General features: G+C 35.5%; 2 protein-coding genes across 2 annotated transcripts; both read right to left on the reverse strand.

The window, feature by feature from the left end:
• Positions 1-509: 509 nt before the first annotated feature.
• Positions 510-3,515, reverse strand: LOC103335129 (endo-1,4-beta-xylanase 5-like). The gene is made up of 7 exons (XM_008238132.2): positions 3,458-3,515; positions 2,918-2,964; positions 2,533-2,752; positions 2,279-2,442; positions 1,899-1,997; positions 1,027-1,815; positions 510-869 (listed from the first exon to the last, which is right to left on the reverse strand). Exons 1-7 carry the CDS (start codon positions 3,513-3,515, stop codon positions 510-512), a joined length of 1,737 nt encoding a protein of 578 aa, XP_008236354.2.
• A 3,591-nt stretch (positions 3,516-7,106) lies between these two features.
• On the reverse strand, positions 7,107-10,317 carry LOC103335089 (adenylyl-sulfate kinase 3). The gene is made up of 7 exons (XM_008238090.3): positions 9,888-10,317; positions 9,635-9,775; positions 9,184-9,333; positions 8,965-9,083; positions 8,749-8,833; positions 8,124-8,170; positions 7,107-7,556 (listed from the first exon to the last, which is right to left on the reverse strand). Exons 1-7 carry the CDS (start codon positions 10,117-10,119, stop codon positions 7,458-7,460), a joined length of 873 nt encoding a protein of 290 aa, XP_008236312.1. The 5' UTR covers positions 10,120-10,317; the 3' UTR covers positions 7,107-7,457.
• Positions 10,318-12,367: the final 2,050 nt, after the last annotated feature.

Below are 12,367 nucleotides of genomic sequence, written 5' to 3' on the forward strand. Positions count from 1 at the left end.
TTCTAATGATTGCAGTGAGAGTTGGTGTGGAATTTCAAGTGAAGTGGGTAGAGGATGAGAAGATTAGGGTGGTGGTGAGAAGAGATAAATGTGAAGTATAAAGGAGGAGTCCGAAAGTATCAGTTGCCCGAAAAACTACAAGCAAACTAAATATGAGATTATGCCACAAGCAGCTAAAAAAAAGTGTTTTTTAACCCCACAATTTTTGGTCCAAGTCTTGACAAAAACTGGGAGTGGTCATGGGTTGGGTGAACATGGCTAACCCAAATCCAATTTACACTGAGCAAATCTATTTCGAAGAATACAAAAGAGTCATAAGTGAAATTACAATCTATTAAAATCATAAGTAAAATCTTGTAATTTCAATATATTAAAATCTTGTAATCCATTACATTATAATTTTGTAATTACAATTTATTAAAATCTTAATTAAATACACCCCCAATCTTCCTACACTTAAAATTGGTCTTCCATCAAAATGAGAACAAAACACCCAAGTGATCAAAAACTCAAGCAGAAACTTGGAGCAGCAATTGTTGCTGGGACTCAGTAGTTGGTCCCACATTCAAACCCTGAACTGAGGAGGAGTTTGCCACAGAAGGGTTAGTGATTTTCACTTCGTAGTCGCCCTGGAAAAGGGAGGCCTCGAAAAAACCATTAGGGTCCGTCATGCCAGAAGCCAGGCCGGAAGTCAAACCAAATTCATGTATGAGCTTGTCAACAACATCACCAGTAGGCAGGTTTTTGAAGTTGTTGTCTGTCAAACACATTCTGTAACATCCCTGAGGATTCCAAGCAGACCAAATAACAATGCCTTGAATCTGAGGGTGTGCATGGACCTCCCTTAGAATTTGCTCCAAGTATGATGCCTGCCCATATAACCCAAAAAATATTAGCAAATTATAAGAAGTGGGATTTTTATCATAATCAAACATGCCCTTTCACATGTGACGTGACCATATCAAATTTAAGGTATCCGACACAAAACCAATAATTGGCAGTAGGTGAAGAGGCGCATTATCTTACCTGATTGGGGCCGCTTGTAACGTCCAATTCTGTAATCCAAATAGGAACTTTTGCAGCAGCAAGAGTATCAATAGAAGATCTTATGTAGGGAATGTTTGGAGTGGTGAAATGTGACTCGAGTCCAATCGCCATCTTCGCATTATTGTTACCCGGAAAGGCTTGAATGTCTCTCAGCTTTTGAAGGTACTTAGCTGGGATCGAATCTCCATCTCCACTCTCCTCAATGGTGTTATACTCATTCATGAACAATGTGGTTGCTCCATCAGCTTTAAGAGCCCAATTATAGAACATGGCTGAAGCAGATGCACCAATCTTACTCTCAAAGAAGTTGAAGTGCAAGTTTTCATTGCAAACATCCCAAGCTATAACTTGTCCCTTGTATCTCCCCATGATAGAATTCAGCCTCTTGGAGGCTGCATCAGAGAGCTGTTGGCCGGAGAGTGAGTTGAGCCAACCAGGTTGGTAGCGGGGGTCGTCCCAGAACACGTTGTGTCCTCTGACTCCAATGTTGTGCTGCTTTGCAAACTGAAGCAGGGCATCGGCGGCAGAGTAGTCTTCATGGCCCTGAGATGACTCTGTGCTGTACCATTTCATTTCATCTTCAAATGTCGTGACGGTGAAGGGCCTTGAAGTGAACCAGTTTTGGTAGGCTGTGTTGGTGAGGATGTTCTTGTTGATGGCAACACCAAAAGGGAAGCCTGGGGCCTTTTGTTGGATGATGATTGTTGCGTTGGCTAGTGGTTTGCCTTGTTCATCAACTGCTTGAACCTTCACATTGCTCTTTCGAGTCTGCAAAAAAAAATGTATGGTTAGCTTTTTTTCACTTTGGCCAAATTAGTTTTGGATGAATTATATGGCCTGATCAAACTCACCTTTGTGATGCTTTGATGTTGATGAGACTTCCATTGCTTTTCAGTGAATGGTTGCAACGAGATGCTATCAACCCAGATCTCAACAGATGTGTTCTTGCTCTGAATTAAGAGTTTAACCATTGTTAATTATAAAAGATTGAACATACTAAGTACCCGTTTGGCCTTGATTATTTAGGGGGAAATCACTTTCTTTGAAAGTGATGCATGTGTTGTAACAACAAAAGAGAAAAAGAAATATAAGGCCATGTTCCTTATTCGGGTGATTCAAACTGGATTAGCCCGGTTGATTGCAAGTCTAATGTATGATTAACAAAAGAAATATGAGTAAATGTGGTCCAAATAGTTTTATGATTCTTCATGCAATAATTAAAAACAAATACCTCGAAATAGAGCTCGGCGGGGCCTGAGGCATCGACAGTTAGGCCACCCTTGAGCATAGACCAGCAATTGGATTCAGCCACAATTGCACCAGCGTGTATGAATCCACTACTAGTCTTGAAAATAGCTGTTACTGGAACACTACCACTGCTCACTTGTATCCAAGCTGCATCAACACAAACCAAATACACAGTTACAATTATTAATCCATTACTGATTAATTAGAATGGGGAAGAAAAGTGATGAAATTATGTACCAGAGAATGTATAGAACTTGTTGCTTTGCAGGTAGGTCTTCTGAGAAATACTGTCATATGATTGTTGTCTGCCATGAGCCACAATGAATCTGTTGCCTTCAGATTCTCTGTGTTGTATTTTTGCATTGCCAAAACTAGACCATCCGTTCAAGCCATGATTTAGTTCAGGGTTTACAATGATCCCTCCATTATATTGTGGTTTGTGAGGTTTTGCCAAACACTGGAAAAACAAAAAACAAAAACAAAAAAACAAAAAAAACAAAAAACAAAAAACAAAGAGATTAAAGAAATTTTAGATTTAATGGAGTTTTCTCTGTAAAAACATAACTAAGTTTAACAATTTGCAAATTATACGATTATAATTAATTGCAGGAAAGCTTATTACCTCAATACTGGCGGTGTAATCATAGGATAAGGCATTTACTTGAAACCCTGCAAGGCAATTGTTTAGTTCGTGTTCTACAACATGCATATGCTTTGATAAGTTTTTTTAAAACTATAATTGGATTATTTTGTTTGAGGAATTGAGAAATAAAACTGAAACACATGGTAATATTATCACTACCATCGTTATACCGTGTCTTGAGTCACCACATATGATGGCCCAACACGGTCATTATAGGTATGGATGCCTTGCTTAGGGCAACATGATCTATATGTGCGCCTTGGTGTGGCATGACATGGCTTGCCAGATCATGACATGTTCTTTCCTTTTTATCACATATTCGATATGTTTGTGATCATGTCGGTCATACTTATTTGACACCTTTAAAATTGATTGACAAGATGATTGTCACTCACTATTGACACAAATTTAAAGAAACAAAGTAGTTTCACCTTATTGTTCTACTTCTTACAACAATCATAATGCTAAAACTCAATTTTGTTGTTTTTCATAGAAGGATGATAGCAAAGAAAAGCAAACCTGCAAAAAGAACAGTGCAAAACAGCACAAGCAGATTGCTTTTGCCCCCAAACTTCATTGTATGTTGATTGCTATACCCAAAGCAGTGACATGAGCTTAAAGCAGATCATGCATTGTATGTATTTATACGTACATGGCAAGATTATATAGTAAGAACAGGATTTCCTGCTATAATATTGAAAAATAAACCATACATCGTTTTGGGTAAGTATAGGATTTTATAGGATTTTCGTCCCTTTTCTAAACTATCTTTATTTGGGTAAGTTATGATGAGATTTGACGCCCGGCTTTATATGGATCTCCTAGTACACAAAAATAAAGAAGATTGGATTTAGTCAATAAAAGAAGATTTGATGTACGTATATGATCTACATGTTAACCAAATTATGATGGAAGGTTTATGAAACAACTTTTTATATGTCCACCCAAAAAAAAAAAGACAAGAAGAAGCTTTCCATCAATATGATACTTCAACACAGCGGCGGAGCCACTCCAAGGCCTGGAGTGGCCGTAGCCCTCCCTTATTTTTATCTCTCCTCTTATATAATATAGATTTTGTAATAAACAATTTATAATTTAAGTTCAAATTTCTTCTAAAACAAATTAGACATGACTCAATTAGAAATATTTAGCTATAAACATGTAATTATTGAATAGTTAGATATTTTATATACTTGTATTTTCTAACAAAAATAGCTTTGTAAATATAAATATATATTACTTCAATAAACGAATATTACATATAGCTAACAAAAATTATAACTCAAATAATCATTAATAAAATATTAATGCAAGGTTCCTTTTTTATTTTTTTGACCTTTCCTATTGAAAGCGGCGATAATATATTAAACTCACACATACTACAAAGATGTTATGACTCAAACCCAGAATCTTTCCTAGATGAGCAATTACTCCAAACTACTACACTAGTGGGTCCTTTGCACGCAAGTCTCCTTTTAGAAAAAAGGATTACAAATCTAATAGATTAGTTAACAAACAAAGCTGGTTGCTTTCCCAATTTATCTCCATCATGCAGACTCACTTTTTTAATGTGTTTTTAATTAATTAGCAAAAGAAAATACAAGCTCTAAAACGAATAGTTTAATAGCCAACAGCCAATTTGCCTGTAAGAGATTACCCTCATTGATTGGACGAATAAAAATGAATAATAACGGAGGACAACCGCTGGTCTCAAGTAGCCTGTTGGATTTGTGGTTCAAGTCAAAAACCCATCAGGTCCCTGGTTCGAGACTGGCAGAGAGAGAGAAGAAGAGAGAGGTTACAAAAAATTATGAGGTATTCTAAAATACCTCTGTTTTTATTTCACTTTTTTTTTAAAATTTAAAATAAAAAAATTTAAACTACTTGAATTTACATGAATCAATTAATAGCCCCCCTTTTGGCAAAAATCCAGAAATAAATAGTTCAAGATTCTTTATATTTGGTGAAAATTCATGTTTTTTCTGTTTTTTTAAAGATATATACAAGCAAAATTCATAAGATTGTGAGCTCAAGATCTCACATTTATGAAAATAATCTTTTTAAAATGAATATTCATTATTTTCTTTTACACAATGAAAGGAATACGATTAATGAGTGAGATCCAGAAACAACTTAATACAATATTTATATATTATCATGTACTTAAATAATTTCCTGATTGGACGATTAACAATACATTAATTTTAAGTGATTGATTAATCCAAAGTGTTACATTGTATCAAATTAACTTCATAGGTTCTACCACCAGTACTCCTTGTACCTTGTTGATTTTGTGTTACATCTAAAGCTTGGGGAGGCTAGGCGATGGGTGAGTAGAGAGTTTTCCAATCTCCTTTTTCTTGATATAGTGTGGGCTTCTACTCAACAGGTGAACCGAGTCATGTCATGTTATGCCCCCAAAATGACTAAACCATGTAAGAGCAATTCCAAAAAACTCGTCAAATGCTTTTGGATTATTGACGCCATGAATGAGATGTTCTAAAGACTTAAATATATTAACTTAAAAGGTTCTATCACCAGTACCCCTTGTAACTTGTTGGCTTTAAATTACATTCAAAGCTCAACAGGTCTTGGGTTCGACTGGTATCGAATTGATGTAAAACTACCAGAAAGGTTACAATAAATGAGGTATTCTAAAATACCTTTATATTTTTTTTTTCCTGATTTATTGGAGTTTTCCCCTTTCCTTTTACCTGATTTAGAAGTTCAAAATAGTTCTTGGATTTGATTGGGAACGAATCCAAGTAAAAGTAGCAGAAATGTTACAGTATATGACATCGTATAATTAAAATAACATAAAAACTTTCAACGCTGGTCTCTGGTGGCCTAGTGGATTTGTCATATCTTCATATCCAACAGGTCATCAGTTCGTACTAGCACACCTCGAATCCAAACCCTCCATCCAATTCTGAACAAAATGAGGTATTTAAAAATACCTCTGTTTTTATTTATTTTAAAAAAAAAAATAGCCGGACCTCTGTTTTTATGTGTTAACTAATTGAATTGAATTGCATCCCAAATGCCCCAAAATCTTGAACCATTCACAGGCAAGAAGAAGCTAAACATCTTTTTTTTTTCTTTCTTTCTTTTTTTTGGGTCAAAAATAAGAAGGGGAAAATTCACACATGCAATACTATAGGGGTTTGAACTCAGAACCACTTGAGAGCACACCAAACTAAAAGCCTGAGCTAATCCAACTAACGCCCCATTGGTGAAGAAGCCAAACATCTCACATATACAAAAATAACCTTTTGCAGATAAATATTCATTCTTTTCCTTTTATGCAATGAAAGATAATTGATGCCAAGATCCATAAACAAAGTTCATTGCAACATTTATATGATATTATGTAATTAAATCATTGCTTGATTGAACTTATTAACAATATTTTAAAATGATTGACTGTGTAAGTATCTATCTACGCATTTTTAGGTCAATTAGTAAAGTATTCAAATTACATTTATCTTATATATAGTGTTTTTATAGCTTTTCTTTAACTAATCAATATACTTTTACCAACAAATCTAGGAAGAGCCAACCAATATTAACTGAGCTAGAGTCCTCTTGGGCGAAAATCATGTGCAAACTATAAATATAATAACTTGACAAGGTTTACTGCCGGATTCCTAAATTTGTTGACTTTGTGATATAACTAAAAGTTAGCATGTCTAATGTTCGAGTACCGATCGAATTCACGTATTACCAGAAAAAATAAATGAGGTATTCTAAATACCTCTCTTTTTGCCTAATCATTTTTAGATATAGCTGGAGATCAATTCCTTTATCAATGAATTATTGAGTTTTTGGATTTTTAAGTGATTTTATGGAGAAGCACCTCCCATGTGCATCTCCCCAAAATCACTTAAAATCACTAAGAGGTGCTTCTCCCCAAAAAATGATTATGGCCTATCTAGAATCACACCCAAACCAGCCCTTAATCAATATAGTAGAAACTTGATTCGTTCAAAACTTTCATGTTTTTCATTTAATTTTCATTATTTCTATCAAAATTTTACTGATATCGTTATTTTATTGATTCTACATCATTATATATGTTAGTCTCTTTCCAGCTTGTTGGTTTGCATACCCCAATTTGGGCATAGAATAATTAGCAAATGCATGCACAAAGAGAAGCCATGAAAGAATCTGACCTACCAATTCTCCACTTTTCTATTTACAATGAGAGCACAGTTCAAAATAACATCAAATAAGTACAGAGCTACTTGCTAGAAGAAGAAGAATGAAGACGAAATAGAAATATGTGGCATAAATTAATCAATCAATTAACTAATGCTTTTCAGTAGGTGAATATTGCATCAGTTCTCTCCTGTTGGACAAGGCAAAATCACAGCTTGTTATCAGAGCAGGTGATTTTTGCATCTGTTGTCTCTCATCTGGCGAGGCATGCATGGTATCCACTTCGGGCACCAAAAGCTATCTGCACTGCATTTGTGGTATAGCTCAAAGTTTTGATGGTTCCAGCAAGGGTTCAAACTTCCTATGCCTCGAGGAACCCCTTATCTTCCAAGTAAGAAATCACTTCTTCGGCCATCTCACATGGGGAAGCACACACTCCTTCTTCATGTGTTAATACTATCTGAAGGCGGATAAAGGATGACGAAACAATGAGACCTTTACTTTTCACTGAATAGAACAGTAACATCAAGCAACGACAGGCAAAAGTAATATGTAACAATAGGTGAGTTACGACTACACGCAACTGCAGCTACTCTTACATGTGACCCCGGTATACATCAGATCATCTTTCATTCCATTCTGCACTATATTCCTATAAGCTAATCAAACAAATGCAAATGAAATGGTGTGTGGTGCAGTTTAAAGTAACTAATATATCTCAAATTTAAATTTCAAAAAATCCTACATCATGTTCTTGATCAATAAGACCAATTCTCCCAACCCCTACAGTGACATCACAAGACCAATACAGGGCACTGGCCTTTTACAGGGTTGTTTTCTAGTGCAGGAGTAAATTGGTTCAAATTTATTGGTAACTAACAGGATTAACTGCTTTGTTTTTAAGTTTATATGCCCTAGCTTCATGACACAATGCATATTCCTCTTTATCAAGAGAAGCATCTATGTATATATGATATCTGCAGTAACTAAAAGATGTATTCTGATTTTCTCTAGATAGTATACATACCTCACAATTTAATGGTGGCTCATATGGATCATCAATCCCAGTAAAACCTGCAATTTCAGATGCACATAGTATAAGTAACAACCAGCATTCTAGACTAGAAAGTTCAACCAAGAGAGAGAGAGAGAGAGAGAGAGAGATAGGCAGAGGCGTCTGGACTAGAAACTAACAAAGCAAAAGACAATATTTCAACAATAAATCCTGGTTGCAATGCTGAAGGATAATATTCAGTGCTTTTGAATATGGAGTGGGATTGGCTTATATACATTCCAAAATTTGCAACATACAAATTTTCCAGGATTTAATTAGTAATCAGAGTTGCAATTAAGGGTCCATATACGATATGCCAAAATATACCAACTTCAACAAATATGCATGTCAAAGAACTAAGGAAGAAGATCCACACAGACACATCCACATCCACAGGTTTTGCATACAACAGAAGATTGAAAATTAAGAATTTTGCAAGTGATTGTTTAGACAAAATTTAAAACAACCATGATCAGATCGTATTGAAAAAAAAAACTATAAAGATTTTAGGAGCAACAGTACCATTAAGCAGGCTGTTGAAAGGCAAAATACAAAGTAAATTCAGTAACCAAAAACCAAAATAGTAGTTTGCAGATACCTTTGATCTTGCCTGCACGTGCAAGCTTATATAGGCCCTTCGAGTCTCTAGCCTCACAAACTTGGAGTGGAACATCCATGAACACCTTTCATAATACAAGTTCTCTTTATATCTAATCTCTTTTTTCAGGAAGTATTTTAAATATTTACACAAAGCTCAGAATTGAAACTTGAAAAGCAAGCAGTCATAAAGATTGAGAAGCAATGGAGTACCAACCTCAATAAAATCTCCAGCAGGTAGCATTGCACGACAGGCATCGCGATCTCTTCTGTAAGGAGAAATCAGGCTAGCAATACAGATAACTCCAGCATCTGCAAACAATTTCGCCACCTCCCCTGAATACAAAAACAAAGCCAATGCTTTCATGAATATATATAATGAAGCAGAACACCGTTATTAATTAACAAAAGTGATTAATCTAAGGCAAACACGTACCAATTCTCCGAATGTTCTCTGCACGATCTTCTGCTTTAAAACTAAGGTCACGGTTCAAGCCATGCCTGACATTGTCTCCATCAAGAACGTATGACAGCTTTCCCCTGCGGTACAAACCCCCACCCAAAGCACAAGCCACAGTGCTCTTCCCTAACAAACGAAATAAATAATATATAACTAATCAATCAGTAATTTTCTCTTGGCACATAGCCTGATGCAACATCCATAACCCATCACTGATGGGTTATGGATGTTGTCAGGCTATGAATCAGAACCGTTGATCCAAATGAAAGCACATCAGAATTCACAGTTTAACAAGATAAAACATGTCACATATCTCTGACATAAATAATTTCAACAACCACAAATTAGCATGAAGAGTTTATATATAGATACAACTTTGAATTAAAAATAAATTTAAATATAAAAATAATAATAATAAAAAACCAACCTGAGCCGCTGAGACCAGTGATCCATATCACGCACCCTTTTTGTTTAAGTAACTTTTGCCTGTCATTTTTGTTCAATGAACACTCATGCCACTGAATGTTGGTTGAATTTCCAACCGAAGACAGCAAGCTCGCATTTTTATCTATTTACCAAAAATTCAAACCAAAAAATTTAAAAAAAATCCAAAAACACAGAGCCAAAGCTACATGCAAAATTACAATGGGTGATGGGCAATTCAGAACACAGCTAAGTACCTGCATTCCCAGCGTGCCCATTCAAGCTCGCCGTCCTGGAGCCCTCCATAGCCTTCACTAGAAACAAACCCCTGGTTTTCAAGCTATTTACAGAAGTGCCACCGGACAAATTCCCCAACGACAGCTGCGAAAACGACGGTAACGGCGACGAAGACGTCGGTTCAAGCCCGACACCGAGTCCCGGCGAGGCTTTCCATTGCAGTGGGTTGGCTTGCATATCTCGTACAATCATCAAATCCACTCCCCCAAATTTTCAAACTAAACGAAAGGGGAAATTGGTTTGGAAGAAATTCAGAAATATATATATACTGAATATTTACAAATAATTTTGGGATATTTGGAGGGAGACGTGGGAAAATGGAAAGTTGTGTGTGGCGGTGAGAGAGTTCAGGGTTGTCGGCAGGTAACGGGGATGGCTCCTTCGTTATTAATAAAAATGTGACCGTTAGCTTTCTTTTTAAATACCACTGTAGTAGATTCCAACGATGCCGGTGACAGCGACGTCGTTTTGGCAAGGGAGAAACGCCTTATCGCCTTGATTAATTTGTCGATGATTCCTGTGAATCTAGACTTAATTCCGCGCTTTGTGGTGGGCTGACATTGGAGGGTTTTTTTTTCTCTTCTATCTCCAGATTTATTTTAATTACTCTTTAATTTATTGTATTATATGTTTATTTTTTTCTTAGAAAGCAAGTTACAAATCTTCAGTAATGAGATTTGAATCCTAAACTGTGATTCATAAATTTAGATTAATAAATTGCATTTAAAAGAAAAACAGTAGAGTATTATGATTTAACTCATATTTTTTTTTTCCATAAACTTTATAACAATTATCTGAATAAACAAAATAAACAAAATTTATCGGTCCATCATCACACACACGGATGTCATAAAAACTTGAACTCATAATTACTTGGAGCATATCGAAAACCTGAATCAATCTAGTTAACATCTCATTTCATACTCAATCTAGCTAAAAGAAAAATTACACTAGAATTAACCAATTGATGCCAACAAAATAACATCTTACTGTGTCCATATGTCACCAACATTTGCCTTAGTTTATTGCGCCGTCCAATTAGAAAAATGCCCATATTCCTCACATGCACCCAATCTCTTTTTCTGCTATAAAGAATTAACTTGCTTTTTTCATGTTTTTATAACTAAGATGTCAAATGTGCTCATGTCCCTTTCATGCAACCATTTCTCTTTGCCAATTTGGTCTCCTTTTTATCCGCATTTTAAGTGAAATCTCAATCCTCACCAACATAAGTTTGTGCTCTTCAATCCAATGTTTCAACATGGCAGGTTGGTATAGGATGATAATGATTCCCTCTACTTATCTGGAATTAGGGTTTGATTTGATGGTTAGGTGGAGGGGCCATTTACCTTCTTCCCAATTCGTAAAGCCATTTCAGACATTGACATGTTGTTGGAAGCTTTAGCACTATGCAGCTAGTTGGCTACACTTGACATAACCTAATTGGTTGATTCAAAATATACCTTGTATATCAACATAAAAGCACCATCTACGTACATCAGCATACACATAATTGAAGTGCTTGTGCTTCCACCTACCCCACATTGATTTGAATTGAGATCTATTGGAGAAGGAGGGTATCTGGATGTATTTAGGTTTAGGGTTCAAATGTGGGAGATTACAATTAATAATTTGGCTTGGTGAGTAGTGACACAGAGTCTTTTTAAAGATAGAAAGGCTCAAAATACATGCATGATTTTCACACATTGGAGGAAAAGTGGTTCATTGCACTTCTGTGTCATTCCATTACTCCCTTGAGTCATCATTGCATTCATGTTTATCCATGATGGGAAAGCAAATAATGGACCTGTTTTACATCCAAAGCAACACCAACCAAGAGGTTAGAATTATGGGCTATCATCATTATTTTAAGTGTAACTCAAGCAAATGCGTGAAAATGTTCGGTCACGTCTTGAAGTAATTTTAAGGATGTTGTTTTGCAAGAGATCTAATGTGTCAGTACATTTTATTGACGACAATGGTATCAACACATTATCTATAATAAGACTATCTAATATATTATGATAGGGAATTATAATAACACTGCATATTAACAAGTAAGATAATGTGAAAAAGTAGTGATATATCCATAAAAAAAATTTCTTCTTAGGGGTAAGATGAAGTTGGCATACCAATTTGCTTAGTGGCACTTGGTTCCCTCACCGCCTTAGCCTCTTTGAGACATTCTTTTGAACTTCTTACTCCCGTAACAGTTCAAATAAACTATGAAAAGAACATTGCGCAATTTCATATGTAACAATTATGAAGAGTGGGGAAAATTGCATTAACGATTCCTAATGTTGACCGTCGGTGTGCATTCACGATTCCTAATGTTGAACTTCTTCATTTTTTAAAAAATACATGTACTTTAAATTTTAAGAGTGCTAATTTCTAAGAATTTTTATTGTGTTTTTCATTTAAAATTCTAAGGTTTATGAGT

The sequence above is a fragment of the Prunus mume genome, linkage group LG6 (assembly GCF_029339155.1).
Source record: "Prunus mume cultivar Tortuosa linkage group LG6, ASM2933915v1, whole genome shotgun sequence".
NCBI lineage: Eukaryota > Viridiplantae > Streptophyta > Magnoliopsida > Rosales > Rosaceae > Prunus > Prunus mume.

Bases quoted from the DNA above. Each gene is read 5' to 3' on its own strand.
- LOC103335129 (XM_008238132.2), bottom strand. From the start codon at position 3,515: ATGAAGTTTGGGGGCAAAAGCAATCTGCTTGTGCTGTTTTGCACTGTT. The intron at 2,965-3,457 runs GTTTGCTTTTCT...ATTGCCTTGCAG, and splicing joins TTGCACTGTTCTTTTTGCAG to GGTTTCAAGTAAATGCCTTA. The intron at 1,998-2,278 runs GTATTTGTTTTT...CTCTTAATTCAG, and splicing joins CCGCCGAGCTCTATTTCGAG to AGCAAGAACACATCTGTTGA.
- LOC103335089 (XM_008238090.3), bottom strand. From the start codon at position 10,119: ATGATTGTACGAGATATGCAAGCCAACCCACTGCAATGGAAAGCCTCG. The intron at 9,776-9,887 runs GTACTTAGCTGT...TTTGGTAAATAG, and splicing joins TGGGCACGCTGGGAATGCAG to ATAAAAATGCGAGCTTGCTG. The intron at 9,084-9,183 runs GTACGTGTTTGC...TTTTGTATTCAG, and splicing joins AGAGAACATTCGGAGAATTG to GGGAGGTGGCGAAATTGTTT.